This window comes from Pogoniulus pusillus, chromosome 30, assembly GCF_015220805.1.
Source record: "Pogoniulus pusillus isolate bPogPus1 chromosome 30, bPogPus1.pri, whole genome shotgun sequence".
Lineage (NCBI taxonomy): Eukaryota > Metazoa > Chordata > Aves > Piciformes > Lybiidae > Pogoniulus > Pogoniulus pusillus.
The window spans coordinates 16,164,857-16,179,241 of NC_087293.1; the positions used below are offsets into that span (position 1 = coordinate 16,164,857).

The 14,385-nt window shown below is 67.9% G+C and overlaps 1 protein-coding gene across 9 annotated transcripts; it reads left to right on the forward strand.

Annotated features, from left to right (window-relative positions):
• The first annotated feature begins 2,198 nt into the window (after window positions 1-2,198).
• EMID1 (EMI domain containing 1) lies at window positions 2,199-13,369 on the forward strand. 9 transcript variants are annotated; one of them, XM_064168543.1, is made up of 16 exons: window positions 2,224-2,555; window positions 5,232-5,345; window positions 5,442-5,548; window positions 7,361-7,450; window positions 7,557-7,618; window positions 7,744-7,870; window positions 8,343-8,441; window positions 8,637-8,774; window positions 9,127-9,213; window positions 9,319-9,371; window positions 9,476-9,529; window positions 9,656-9,700; window positions 9,791-9,835; window positions 10,413-10,497; window positions 11,348-11,430; window positions 12,791-13,369. In XM_064168543.1, exons 1-16 carry the CDS (start codon window positions 2,410-2,412, stop codon window positions 13,061-13,063), a joined length of 1,608 nt encoding a protein of 535 aa, XP_064024613.1. In that variant the 5' UTR covers window positions 2,224-2,409; the 3' UTR covers window positions 13,064-13,369. The 9 variants fall into 9 exon arrangements, with proteins under 9 accessions (XP_064024622.1, XP_064024621.1, XP_064024623.1 ...); XM_064168546.1 differs by having other exon boundaries at window positions 5,445-5,548; XM_064168545.1 differs by having other exon boundaries at window positions 2,225-2,555; window positions 7,364-7,450.
• The last annotated feature ends 1,016 nt before the right edge of the window (window positions 13,370-14,385 follow it).

Below are 14,385 nucleotides of genomic sequence, written 5' to 3' on the forward strand. Positions count from 1 at the left end.
ACAGGGCTGGGGACAGAGGAGTTGTCACTCAGGTTCTACCTGCAGAGGCACAGATGTGGGGCTGGGCTTGGGGACGAAGGGGCTGTCGCTGACTGTACCTGCAGAGGGGACAGCTCTGGGGACAGGGCAGCTGTGACTGTCCACGGAAGGAGGCATTTGGAGACACATCTGGGGACAGTGGTGCTGCCACTCTGGCTGTGCCCGTGGAGGGACAGCTCTGGGGACAGGTTTGGGGCAGAGAGGTTTTCGTTCTGGCTGTGCCCACGGAGAGGGCAGACCTGGGGACAGAAGGGTGCCACTGTCGCCATGCTTATGGAGGGGCAGGCTGGGCACAGATCTGGGGACAAAGAGGTTGTTCCTTCCGGCCTCTGGTCGCATCCTCGCCGGGAAGGGGACACTCAGGGAACTGGGGTGGCAGTGCCATCTGGTGGCCTCAGCCACGCCTTGTGCCAGCCCAGGGAGGGAGCAGCAAACCTATTGCCCATCCATGCAATGAGCTGCACTCAGGTCTCATGCTGGAAGGCAGACTGAGGGTAAATGGGGCTGGGAGCTGGCACTCTGTGCCAGGATTCAGGCAGGGGTGATGGGCATGGGGGCATGGAGCCAGGGCAGGAACCTGGACCTGGGATGGGAGGTGGAGCTGGGATAAGGTCATGGTACAGGGACATGGAGTTGGGACAGACACGGCCTGAGGACCTGGACTTGGCCCATGGCATTAGGGACAGGGACCTGGGGCAGGGACCAAGAGCTAGCATGGCATGGGGACAAGGAGCTGTGACATGGGCATGGCACAGGGAGCTGGCAATGGGCTGAAACCCACTTCAGGAGTGCTGGAGGGATTCAAGGCATCGAGGAGAGGGGTGAGGGGACCTCAGAGATGAGTGGGGGGCATTCAGGGCACCCATGGGAACAAGGTCCTGGGCAGCCTGAGAAAGTGCCCCACGTGCTCAGCTCTGGACTGGGAACAGCCCTGGGGGGGTGCCCACTTTGGGGGACAAGACAGGAGACACCAGTGCCTGGTACTGCCTGTCCCCAGCCAAAGGCCTCTGCCAGGCGCCTAGCAGCAGCCTTGTTTAGTCTGAGGAGCAGAGTGGGTGACCTTGGGCTCCTCCAAGCACCCACCAGGGCCACCAGCCTGGCCCGGGACCTGTGACAAGGACATGCTGGCAGCAGCGCTGGGGGGAGGAGGCATGGGGGTGTCAGAGAGGGGTTGAGGACATCCTGTGCTCATACCCAAAGCGTTGGGTGCCAGCCTGGCAGGGAGCTGGGGAGATGGGTGCTCCGAGACGTGGGACACCCAGCTTTGGGGGTGCTGTGCCAGCTGTCCGCTTTGCCTCCATGCCCAGAGGAAGGTGGCATCCGTGGCTGTGGCACTCCCCCCTCTACTCCAGCATAAAGTCCTCCCGAGCCATTCGTCACCCCAGCCCCCAGCCCCACATGCAGAGCACTGCTGCCCCTCTCACACCCCCGCCCCATGGGACCCCCCAGGTCCCTGCCGTGCCCACGGGAAGGAACAAGCCCCTGCCCCCCTGGGGCGGTGTGTGCTGGCTGGGGAGGGAGAAGTAGGACGAAGGCCCCCCCCCACATCCAGCAGAGCAGAGGGATGGGGGACTCCTGGGGTGCTGCAGGCATGGGGACATGTCCCCAGACACACAGACAGACAGAGGGACACACACGGTGCTTAGGGACCCCCCCACACACCCCCCCTCCCCATCAGGACCACCCATGCATGGCCATGCACACACCCTGACACGGGGACCACACACACGCACACATGGAGGAGCAGCTGCGGACAGGCAGGCAGACAGGCAGCTGGGCAGCTGTTGGCACAGCAGGGGCACAAATGCACGCATGTGTGCACATGGGCACACGTGGGAAAGAAGCATGGCACACACGGCTGGCATGTGGGCACTCGGCTGGGGGAGTGAGGCCACGCGTGGAGGGGGAGTGTGATCATGCATGGGCAGAGGTGCACACATGTGTGTGCCAGGGTACATAGTACCCACTCACACGCGTGTGTGCCCGGGCACACACCGTACCCACGCACACACAGGTGTGCACGCGCACACGCACACACACATCACGCAGAGATGCTCCCGGGGGTCCCCATCCGTGCTCCTCTCGCCCCCTGCCTGCACCATTCTCCCATCCCGGACCCCCCCGTGCCGGTACCGCCAGCGGGACCCCCGGGTTGGCGGGGCGGAAGACTGGGGCGGGAGAGGGGTGGGGGAGTAGGAGGGGTCCTTCCTTCTCTTCTTTCATCCCTCCTCCTCCTTCATCCCTGCTCCTCCTTCATCCCTCCTCCTCCATCCCTCCTCCTCCTCCTGCATCCCTCCTCCTCCCCGTCCCCTCCCGCCGCTCGGTGCCGGTGCCGGTGGCCGGGCAGCGCCGAGCCCCAGCGGAGCGGCAATGGCGGGGCCCTGCCGCCGCTACCCTCCCCTGCCCGTACCCCTGCCCGTGCCACTGGGGCTCTGCCAGCTGTTGCTGATGCTGCTCCTGCCGCCTCCCGCCGCCGGCTCCTGGAGCCCGGCCGTGCTGCAGCCCGCTGCCCGCAGGTACTGAAATCGAAGGGGGGCACCAGGGAGGCACCGGGTACGGGAAACATCAGGGAGCTCCGAGTACAGAGTACCGGACACGGTGGGGCATCGGATACCGTAGGGCTCCCAGTACTGGGTACTGGCCACGGGGGGCATCGGCTACCGAGGGGCTCCGGGTACCGAGTACCAGCCACAGTGAACATCAGACACTGGGGCTCCGGCTGCTGGGCACCGGAGAGCATCGCGTACTGGGGGCTGCAGATGCCGAGTAACCGGGCACGGGAGGCATTAGGGATCTCCAGGCACCGGGGGCTGCGGGGACTCGGGTGCTGGGTACTGGGTACCAGGGAGCAGCAGGCAGTGAGTACCGGGGGGCATCAGGGCAGGGGCTGCTTGGTGCATTCTGTGCGAGATACTGGATCTGGGGGGGAGCTGGGGGGGTGTTGGGGCCAGCAGGGTTTGCTGGGGCTGGGGGCTGCTGGGGGTTACCAGGACTTACTGAGGCTTGCTGAAGGGTTACCAGCACTTACTGGGGCTTACTAGAGGGCTACCGGGACGAGCAGGACCTACCGGGAGCGGGGCTCGTTTGGGCGCGCAGGGTGTGTTGGGGCTGGAAGTTACTGGAGCCGGCAGGGATTTGCTGTGGGGTTACTGGGGCCAGCATCGCTGCTGGGGTCCTCAGTGCTGCCAGGGCTGGCATAGTGCTGCCTGGGCACACTGGGACTGCTTGGGCATGTTTGGGCTGCCTGGGCATACTGGGACTGCTTGGGCTGCTGGGACTGTCTGGGCACACTGGGACTGTTTGGGCTACTGGGGCTGTCTGGGCACACTGGGACTGCTGGGGCTACTGGGGCTGTCTGGGCACACTGGGACTGTCTGGGCACACTGGGACTGTTTGGGCTACTGGGACTGTCTGGGCACACTGGGACTGCTGGGGCTACTGGGGCTGCTGTCGGATGAGTGGCTCCAACCTCAGCATCCTGCCCGTGTCTGGGGAGTGGTGGTGGCAGAGGCAGCCAGGGTGCCACATCATCCTGGTGTGCTCCCGGGTGCCCGGTCTCGGTGTGCTCCAGGGTGCCCAGTCCTGGTGTGCTCCAGGGCGCTATCCTGGCAGAGCCCCGGCGGGGCGCCGGGGGGGTGTTGTTTACAGGAAGCCTCTGGCTGCGGCCGCGTCTGCAGCACCGGATTGCCGGGACCTCCCGGTTCCGCCCGGGACCTCCCGGTTCCGCTCGGGGCCACGGGCAGAAGCTGCTTCATTTCCTCTTCCCTTCCCGGCCAAGCCCAGGAAGAGCCCCCAGTGCCTTGGCACCACCCTGCCGTGCCCCGACAGTCCCCACCGTCCAGCACCCAGCACCCTGCCAATGTCGCCCCAAATCCCCCCGGTCCACCACTCGCCGCTCTGGTGTGTGCCACCTCACTGTGCCCACCACCCAGCTGTGTGCCCCCCCAATTCCCCCAGTCCACCACCCACCAATGGCACCAGGGAGCCCACCAGCCCCCATCTTGTCCATCTCATTGGGGTTCCACATGCCGAGCTGGGGGGTCACCATGCCAAGAGGCTGGTTTTGGGAAGGGGGGAGCAGGGCTTTGCCCCGGGCAGGCACGTGCCCTGGCAGCAGAACCCAGGCTGCTCAGTGCACCAGGGCTGGCCCAGCAGCCTGCGGGCTGGGTCATGCTGGGCCATGCGAGCTCTGGCATGCCGATGCCCGCCAGCTCCTGCTCCACTCTCTGGGAGGGCAGTTTCCCTTCCTGCCTCTGCCAGGCAGGAGGTGGAACGAGCTGGGACCCATCCCCATGCCCATGGGCACACGCCACAGCTGGTGCTGGCATCGCCACTGTGACCTCATGCCAGCCTGGCACCCGTGGCCTCTCTATGGCGAGCATTGCCCGCCAGCTGGCTGCCCACCCAGCGGGCACAATGCCAGAGGCTGCCACCCTGAATGATGGCATCTGGAGGTGCCAGGCTGGGGCTTACTGGGGGACGATGAGCAGGGTTGGGGCAGCAGCAGAAGCGTGGCCACAGTGTCAGTGCTTTCATGGTCCTGGCACAGAGCCCGCCTGGGTCGTTGCCAAGCCGGAAAGCCCTGTGCCACCCTGCTGTGCCCTCCCCCCCGCTGGCCCCTCCCAGCCAATTGTCCTTGCTGTCACCGCCTCCCTGCTCGCAGCGCTGAGGCTGTCCCAAAACCTTCAGATTTTGACCCAAATTGCACAGCCTCGGAGGTTGAGGCCACCAAGGGTGCAGCAAGTCCTGCCAGCTGTGGGGATGGGGGCACCCAGCCTCATGGCACTGGTGGCACTGGTGTACCCACTCGCTGCGGGGGGAAACTGAGGCTGGGCAGGGTGGGCAGAGCCTGCCATGAGGAACTGGCATGGGGCAGAAGAAAAGGGCCTTTGTGTGTAGGGTGGGCAGGGGGCATGGGGGGGGCTCCAGACTCTGCTCCAGGCCAGCTGGCAACAGTGCCAGACTGGGAATGCAGCAAGAATGCAGGGCCCCAGCTGCCCCCGGCATGCCAGGGCAATCTCTGCCCCACGGCCACACCCCAATGACCGTGGGTGGGCATCTCCTGGGGCAATTTACGGGGCAGGACCACCGCGGGATAGACACATGCACGCACACCCCGAGTGGCACTGCCACCTCTGCCAGCCTTAGCGCCCCCCAGGCAGTGCTGACGGTGCCCGCGGGTTCCCTTCCAGCAACTGGTGCTCCTACACGGTGACGCGGACGGTGTCGTGCCAGGTGCAGAACGGCACCTTCCTCCAGAGGGTCTTCCAGGGCTGCCGCTGGCCTCTGGCTTGCAGTGGCGGCAGGTGAGCCGTGCCACCAGCGTCCCCTGGCAGTGGGCACCCAGCAACCTGGGCTGGGTCTGAGGGCGCTGCCCCCCGTCCCACCCCGCTCTGTGCCAGCAGCTACCGCACGGTCGCCAGGCCCCTCTACAGGGTGAGCTACCGGACGCTGACGGCGCTGGAGTGGAGGTGCTGCCCCGGGCACGCTGGTGCCAGCTGCGAGGAAGGTGGGAAGGGACTCGTCTTAGCCTGGTCCTCTTCCTGCCAGGGTGGGGCAGTGCCAGCCAGTGGTGGTATCTGGGCTGTGGAATAGGCAGGGTGGGGTGGGGAGGGATGGAAGGAGTGATGGAGCTGTGGGTGGGTGGAGGGAGGGATGGGTGGAGGGGTGGAGAGACGCGGGGCTGGGCGGATGGGGGGCTGGGCGGATGGGGGGCTGGGCGGATGGAGGGAGGGAGGGATGGGTGAATGGAGGGATGGGTGTAGGGATGGATGGAGGAAGGGATGGATGGGATGGAGGGATAGTCGGGTGGGTGGAGGGAGGGATGGATGCTCCTGGCTGCGTGGGTGGCTGTATCCATGAGGAGATGCCCACCCATCTGCCCAGTGCCCCTGTGTGCAGCCGGGTGGCAGCCGGGCAGCTGCCAGCGTGTGGGTAGATGAATGAGTGCAAGCCTGTGCCATGAGTGGTGGGATTGGCATTGCCACCTCCGCAGCTGGCCCCAGCCTCCTCCTCAGCAGGGAGGGGTCGTCTTTGTCCCCATTGTCACTCGCATGGCCCTGCCTCCGTCTCCTCAGAGTCTGCAGCTGTGGGTCCCCAGCTCCGGGGTGGGGATCTGTAGGTGGCACCCAGGGGTGGGGACACCCTGGGGACAGCGGCATGGCCCCGAGGGCCTGCAGGACAGTGGCTGGCACAAGCGGCTCCGGAGGCAGCTGGGTGGCAGCAGCGTAGGGGGCAGCAGGGGGGGTCTCATCCGCCTCCTCTCCGTGCGTGCTTGGCTGCCTGCCCCGCATCTGGCCCCGCTTAGGCGGCGCTGCCTGCCCCCTGCAGCATGGCGGTGGCTGGGCTGGGCTGGCAGCAAGGGGGGGCTTGTGGGGGCTCTGTGCCAGGCACCCCTTGCTTGCCACAGCGGATGGCCCCAAGCCGCTGTGCCCAGGGTGCCCTGGTGGTGACAGAAAGCCTCTGGGACCCTGCAGCGGGGCAGTGTCCCCAGCAATATGCCTCCCCAAGCCCCTCGAGTCGGGGATTTTGGGGGGGGGGCTTACTGGGAGGCCATGGTAGGGGGTCAGGGATGGGGTCGACAGGAGTATGGGGGGGCTTCGGGGGAGTCTGGCTCGGAATTATGGGGTGAGGGGATCTGGTGTGTGGTCAGGGGGGAGGTTGGCTGAAGGTTATGGGCTGGGTCTGGGGGCTTCTGGTTCAGGACTGGGTGGGTTTGGGGGGGGCTGGCTCAAGGTTGAGGGGTGGCTTGGGGGTTATCTGGTGTGTGGCCGTGGGGGGGGGAGTGAGGATGTCTGGGGTTGAGGAGCAGGGGTGGGTTTTGCCAGGGTCTGCTGCAGGCTCATGGGGCAGGCTGGCGGGAGGGGGGGTGTGGTATGTGGAACATGGGGGGTTGAGGGGCGTGGCTTGTGGTCATGAGGGGTTTGGGGGGGATCTGGTTGAGGACCGTGGAGGAGGTGGGGGGATGAGGTTGAGGATGGGGAGGTCTGGCTCAGAGTTCTGGGGTGGGTTTGGGAGATGTGGGGGGTGGTCATGGTGGGGGGGGTCTGAGGGATCGAGGAGTGTGAGTGGGTGGGGGGGGGTCTGTCTGGTCGGATGTGCATTCAGGGGGGACCAGCGCCGGGGCCGCGGGTGGGTGAGGGGCAGGAGGAGCTGGGCACAGAGGGGGTTTGGAAGCGGGCGGGGGGGAGGCTGTTTTGGGGTGAGGGGCAGCAGCCTGTGGCAGCCCTGGGTGGGCTTCTCCCTCCAGAGGTGATGCAGCGGGGCCGAGGCAGGGGTGGGCGGGGAGTGGTCGCCTTGCTGACCCCCCCCTTTTCCCCAGCAGAGGCTCAGCCCTTCCTCACCCTGCGGGACCCCAGGCAGCCTGGCACGGCCCTGCGCCGCCCCCCCCTGCGCCCCGCCGCCTTCTCAGGTGGGTGTCACAGAGCTGCACCGGGGGGAGGGGGCAGCGCAGGGGGGGCTGCCCTCCCAGCCAACCCCCACACCGTCCCCCTTGCTTCGCCCCCTCCCCACAACAGGGTGCCTGAACTGCAGCCAGGTCGGGGAGCTGAGTGCCAGGCTTGCCACCCTGGAGGCACAGGTGAGCCCCCCCTCATCCCGGGCTGCAGCCACCTCACTCTGCCACCCCTCGAGGGGCACAGCGGCCGTGGGGGGGTGTGCTCCCCCCCCGCAGTGTGGCACCCACCCTTCTCGCCCCCTTTCCAGGTGGCCAGGCTGGCTGTGGCCAAACCCCTCAGCACCCCAGCACCCAAAAGCAGCACCCTGGGCAGGGGGGCAGACGCTGGGCAGCTCTGGGGGTCCCCTGCTGCCCGTGGGAGCCCCGGGGATGACGGTAAGGCAGGGAGCTGCCCCCTTCGTGCCCCCTCAGACGCCCAAATCCAGGTGGCAGTGCCACCTCCCGTGGCATCAGGGATGGTGGCGGTGCCATCGCCCTGGGTGTTATCGATACCGGGGGGAGGGGGCGCCTCGCTCGGAGCCCTTGACCTCGGACAAACCTGCCGTGGGGTGTCCCCAGTGCCACCCCCAGCAGGGAGGGTTTGAAGGGCTTTGTGCCCACTCCTCTCACTGCTTCCATTTGGGGCAGCGCGGGGGGCACCGCAGTGGGGTGGATGCCCTTTGAGGTGACCGCCACACGTCCCGTCCCCCCCCCCCAGGCTGATGCTCTGCCCACCCACACCGAGGCCGCGGGGGGTGCTGGGGTGCGACGGTGGGGACCGGGCATGAGTCGGGGCGGGGGGAGGGGCACCCACCGAGGGGCTGCCCCCCCTTAGGGTGCTCCCTCTGAAGGTGCTGCTCAACTGCAGGGGGACCCAGCTCGCGGGGCCCCCCCGGCCCCAAGGGAGACGTGGGGGGCCGGGGACCGTCCGGTGCTCCGGGGGTGAAGGGTCCGGCAGGGCCACCAGGTACGTGGGGCCGAGATGCCTCGGGTGGGGGCACCAAGGGCAGTGCCCGGCTGCGGCCGAGCAGCCCCTCCCGGGAGCAGGGGGGTGGGCGGGGGTTGGCATTCCCGCGGCGCTGGGGGCGGGGGGGGGGGGGTTGCACAGACACACATACCTCCCCCCCCCCCCAAATTTTCACCCTCCTCTTCCTCCCTGCAGGTCCCCCTGGCCCCCCAGGCCCCCCCGGCCGGGATGGAGCAAGAGGACCGCCAGGGGAGAAGGGCTTGCCCGGGCCCCCCGGCCCCCCGGGCCCCCCTGCCCCTGTGGGGCCAGCGATACCCCCCCGAGGCCAGCCCAGTAAGAGGAGACTGGGGGGGTGCGCTGGAGGGGAGGGGAGACCCCAGCATCTCGGGGGGCATCCCTGCAGCATGGTTCGAGGGGGGGGCTTGGGGGTTCTGGGGGTGGATTTGGGGCTCTGAGAGTGCCTTTTGGGGTGCTTGGGGTGGATTTGGGGGTGCTGGAGGTGGATTTCAATACTAAAGGGGGGGGTTGGGGTGCTGGGGGGGGGTGAGGCACTGGGGGTGTCTTTTGGGGGGCTCTGGGCTGGGTGGAACACCCAAGCTGGGGGAGGCACAGCCAGATCCAGCTGAGCTGGGGGTGCTGGGACCCTTGCCCACCACCCACGCTCCCCCCGCTCTCCTCCCCCCAGGGGACCCTCTCCTCTCCAATACCTTCATTGAAGCTGCTGGGGGCATCGTGGGGCCAGCAGGCCCCCCCGGACCCATGGGGCCAATGGGTGAGTGTGTGTCTGTGCCCCTCCATTTCCTTTACCCTCTCCCAGCACCTTGGGGGTGCCCCTGGGGGAGAAGCCCTGGCAGAGCTGTGTGCCCTCTCCTTGCAGGTCCTCCTGGCCCCCCAGGTCCCACCGGGCCACCAGGCCCCCCCGGACCTGATGTAAGTGCTGGCAGTGCCACTGCAAGAGGGGGGTGGGGGGCACAGGGTGGGCTGAAGCCAGCCCCCTCTCCGTGGCTGATGGCACCCACTTTGTCCACGCACAGGGCAGAGCTGGGGCACCAGGAGCTGCTGGCCCCCCCGGGCAGAAGGGTGACAGGGTGAGTGCCACCCGGGACACGAGTTGGGGAGGGGTCTGCCAGGATGTCCCACAGTGGGGAGGGGGTGGGGAGGGGGCTGGCTGTGCACCCCCCCAGGTGCTGATGGACTCTGTTCCCCCCTGCCAGGGTCCCCAGGGCCACCCTGGCAGCCGTGGGCAGGACGGGGCACAGGTAGGTTGCTGGGTCGGACCCCCCGGGGCTGCAGCCCCCCCCCCCCCGTGCCCGCCCCCTGTGCCAGGCCCTCTCCTTTCTGTGTTCCAGGGCGAGCCGGGCCCCAGGGGAGAGCCTGGCCAGAAGGGCACTTGGGTGAGTGGCAAGACGGTGGCATCAGGGACAGGAGCAGGGGCACAGCTACTGCCCGGGGTTGGCCAACTGTGGGGGCTGGGGGGGTCGTGAGGGGCGCTGGGGTACCCCTGACCCACCCACGTCTTATTGCTGGGACCCCAACAGTGCCATGGCTGACCCAGGAAGTGCCCAGAGCCATTGTGCCATCCCCAAGACCCCAATGGTGGCATGGGGGGTCCCCAGCAGTGCCCTTGTGCCATTCCTGAGACCCCAACAGTGGCATGGGGAGGTCCCCAGCCGTGCCCAGTGCCCCATGCCTCACCCTTGGGGGTGGGTGACACCATCCCCACGACCCCCTCCAAGCCTGGGCAGCTAATGGGGTGCAGAGGCAGCCCCACCCGGGGACCCCCCAGCACAGAGATGGGCACAGGTTGGGTTCAGAACGCACCCCCCCCCAGGGGTACCCCAGTGTGGCAGTGATTTGGGTGGTGCCAGGAGACTGGGGGGGTGCCCTCTGTGCCCCCCTGTCCGGGGGGAGGTGGATGGGGCCCGCGGAGGTGCAGCCCCTGCCCCTCAGCCTCTGCCTGTCCCTCGCCAGGGGGAGGCTGTGCCCCAGCTGCGGGAGGCTCTCAAGATCTTAGCAGAGAGGGTTTTGATCTTGGAAACCATGATCGGGCTCTACGGTGAGTAGGGGGCACAGCCCGGGCCCAGGGGGGTGCAGGGGGCACGGCCCGGGGCAGGGTGAGGGGTTGGTGCCCTGCTTGGCAAGGTGGCCCCCAGCAGCAGCTCACCAAGCCTCCAGGATGCCACCGTGGCTCGCCCATGCCATGGGGCTGCGGGGAGTGGGTCCCTTGGCACCCTCTACGCTCTGCCGTGGTGGGGGAAGGGGGCACCAGGGCATGACAGGGCATGGCGTCGGCCCCAGCTTGGCTGCGGTGTGATGGCATCAGCCGTGCCTGGCATTGTGCCCAGCACGGGGGGGGAGGGGGGGGGGGCACGACTGTTCCCTAGGATGAGTGCCACCCATGGGTGGGCATTCCAGGAACTGCCCTTCCCCCCAGCCTAAGCACTGCCCAGGGTGCCCACCTCGGGTAGGGACACTCGTGCCAGCCTCTATCTCGGGCACAAGGAGACTGGGGACATGTGCAAGAGGCTTGGCACGCTGGGGGGGGGGTGCCAGAGGGAGCACCTCACTGGGACATGCCAGGGCAGCTGTGCCCCCATCAGGCCACTGCCAGCCTCAGCCATACAGTAAGGTCAGCGCAAGGAACCCCAGACCCACAGAGACGGTGGGGGGCAGGCCCCTGGCACCCCTCTGGAGCACCCCTCTGGGAGACCTGGCACCCCCCACCCCCTCCCTCCCCCAACCCACTGCACTGGCACCTCCCTGTCCCCCGGGGCTGTGCCCATGCTATGCCGCGCACTGCTCTGCCGCCCACGCCGTGCCCGCCGGGCACTGCCCGCCGCGGGGCCAAGGTGCCCTCTGCTCTGCTCTGCTCTGCTCTGCTCTCTCACTCTCCCCCAGGCCAGTAGCTTCCAGACCCTCCCGCGGCAGCAGGCCCGGCTGGAGGTCCTGGCTACAAGGGTCACCTTGCTGGAAGCCATCATCTGGCCAGGTAACTCTGCCACCCTCCCTCCTCACACCTGCATGAGCTGGGCATGCTGTGTCCCCCAGACCCCGCAGTGGGCACGGAGCATGGCAGGCTGGAGGCCCTGGAAGCAGGTCACAGGGTCACAGGAGCTCATGGAGAGCCTCTTGGACTGAGAGGTGGCCATGGAGACCCTCTTGGGCCAAGGGAAGTCCTGGACCTTCCCAAGGATCCCTTCTCAAACCAAGGGAGACTACAGAGACCTTCTGAGATTGAGAGATGCCCATGGAGACCCTCTTGGCCAAGGGAGCCCCTCTGGGGTTGAGAGGTGGCCATGGAGACCCTCTTGGCCAAGGGAGCCCCTCTGGGGTTGAGAGGTGGCCATGGAGACCCTCTTGGCCAAGGGAGCCCCTCTGGGGTTGAGAGGTGGCCATGGAGACCCTCTGGGGCCAAGGGAGACCCTCTGGGGTTGAGAGATGCCCATGGGGACCCTCTTGGCCAAGGGAAGTCTTGGATCTCCCCAAGGATCCCTTCTCAAACCAAGAGAGACTTACAAAGACCTTCTTAGACTGAGAGGTGGCCATGGAGCCCCTCTGGGGCCGAGGGAGCCCCTCTTGGACTGCAGTGACCATGGAGCCCCTCTGGTGCCAAGGGAGCCCATGGAGCCCCTCTGGTGCCCGGTGCTGCCCGCAGAGCCCCACTCGAAGCGGTGCAGAGCCCCAGGGTCGGATCAGGACACAGCTGTGGAGGCTCTGCTGGATCTGCCCAGGGGTCTGGGGTGCCCAGGGAGCCCCTCTGGGTCCAGGGGAGCCCCTCTGGAGCCGACAGATCCCATGGAGATGTTGGGCTGAGAGCGAATCCTCCTGGATCAAGGGAACCCCTGGAGCCCCCCGGGCCAAGGCAACCCCCGGGGCTTGGCTGGAGGGGCCCCAGGGAGCCCCCCAGGGCCGAGGGAGATCCATGGAGAGCTCCTTGGCCCCAGCAGGCAGCTCCTGGAGCTGCCAAGGCTGAAGGGAGGCCACGGAGGAAGCCTCCAGCCCAGCTTGCTCCTGGATTGCCTCCACACCCACCCGTGGCCCCAGGAGCCCCCAGCCCCCTCCATGCCAGAGTGCCCAGCTGGGTGCCCCCCACCCTCTTCCCCACCTCCTCCTTCCTGCTGTGCTTCTTGCAGGGGGGACCTCAGCTCTGGGGGTGCCAGGCAGGGGTGCCAGCTGGGGGGGGGGGTCCTCATGCGTGTCCCCCTACCCTGATGCCAGTGTACTGGGGGGAGGGGCACAGCCCCCGTTCCTGGGAGGCAGCAGCCAGTGCTGGGGTGACATTTCTTAGGGGGGGGAGGGGCACGCCTGGCACCCCCACACCTGACCTCTGCCTCCTTTCCCCCCCGCAGAACCAGAGGCCGGCTCGGGCAGTGACCCCCCAGGCACGGTGGCCCCCAGACCCCCCCGTGCCAAGCGCGGCAGCGGCCACCCCCCGTATCGCATCGTGCCCCCTCGCCGGCGCCGCTCTGGCAACCAGTGACACAGCCTCGGGGGCGGGCGTCACTGTCACCCCCCTCCCCCACCCCTGTGCCCACCACCGTGCTGGGATGGGCAGCGGCACCTGCCGTGGTGGGGGTGGGCAGGACGGGAGTGGCCTCCCCCCCACCCCCACTTGGTGCTAGCTGGTGGCACGGCGCCAGCCCCCCCCAAACGCTTTGCCTCCCATCGCTGCTGCTTGAACCCCCTCAGAGGGGGCAAAGGGGTGCCAGCCCCCTCCCCCCTCCCCCCGTTTTTGCCCCCACCCCAAGGTGCGGCTGTGGGGGCGCTGCCATCCTGTCCCCCAGAGCCACCTCTGAGCTGGGAAGCAGGCTCAGAGACGGGGGGGGGCTGGCAGTGGGCATCCCCTGGCCGGGGCCCCTGCTGTGCCACGCTGCTTTGTGCCCACCGCTTGGGGACCCTCAAGGTCATTAAACACCTCTGAACCTGTGTCCTGCTGTGTCCCCTGGGCCATCAGGGACCCCCTTGGGGTGCTGCAGGCACCCACGGGGGCAGCTGGCTGCAGCTGGCCTCCTCTGCCCACGCTGGGTGGCCTGGGACACAGTGGTGCCATGGGCTGTGCCAGGGGCTGCCAGCAGTGGGGCGCGGCTGGAGAGCAGCTGCGTGCCCTGCCACGGGCACCCACCTGTGCCACTCCACCCAGCCCCCAGCGGCACCCACAGGACACCCGCCCACGTCACACCACCCACGGGACACCCACACAGGACACTCCGCCCGTGGGACACCCACCCATAGGACACCCACCTGTGCCATGTCATCACTGCAACACCCACCCAGGTCACACCCACCCACAGGACACTCTGCTCACGCCACATGACCCCTGGGGACACCCACCCAGGCCACACCACTCATGGGACACCCACCCATGCCACGCCACCCATGGGACACCCACCCAGGCCACTCCACCCATGGGACAGCCACCCAGGCCACGCCACCCATGGGACACCCACCCATGCCACGCCACTTATGGGACACCCACCCAGGCCACACCACCCATGGGACACCCACCCAGGCCACACCACCCATGGGACACCCACCCATGCCACGCCACCCGTGGGACACCCACCCATGCCACGCCACCCATGGGACACCCACCCATGCCACGCCACCCGTGGGACACCCACCCATGCCACGCCACCCATGGGACACCCATCCAGGCCACACCACCTACGGGACACCCACCCAGGCCACGCCACCCATGGGACACCCACCCAGGCCACGCCACCCATGGGACACCCACCCAGGCCATGCCACCCTTGGGCTGCCCTGCAGTGTACTCGTGGCTCCCTGCGCCACTCCTGCCAGCAGCAGCTGGGGTGACATCACTCATGACGTCACGGGACATCACCCCGCGGTGGTGACGTCAGGCAGGGCGCAGGATGCCACAGGCTGGGGGCCGCGCGCGGTGTCGCACTGTGACGTCACGCGCGCCCCGTGACGCCACTTC

Coding starts and splice junctions, on each gene's coding strand:
- EMID1 (XM_064168543.1), top strand. CDS start 2,410: ATGGCGGGGCCCTGCCGCCGCTACCCTCCCCTGCCCGTACCCCTGCCC. Junction 9,372..9,475: donor CAGGCCCCCCCGGACCTGAT/GTAAGTGCTGGC, acceptor GTCCACGCACAG/GGCAGAGCTGGGGCACCAGG. Junction 11,431..12,790: donor GGAAGCCATCATCTGGCCAG/GTAACTCTGCCA, acceptor TCCCCCCCGCAG/AACCAGAGGCCGGCTCGGGC.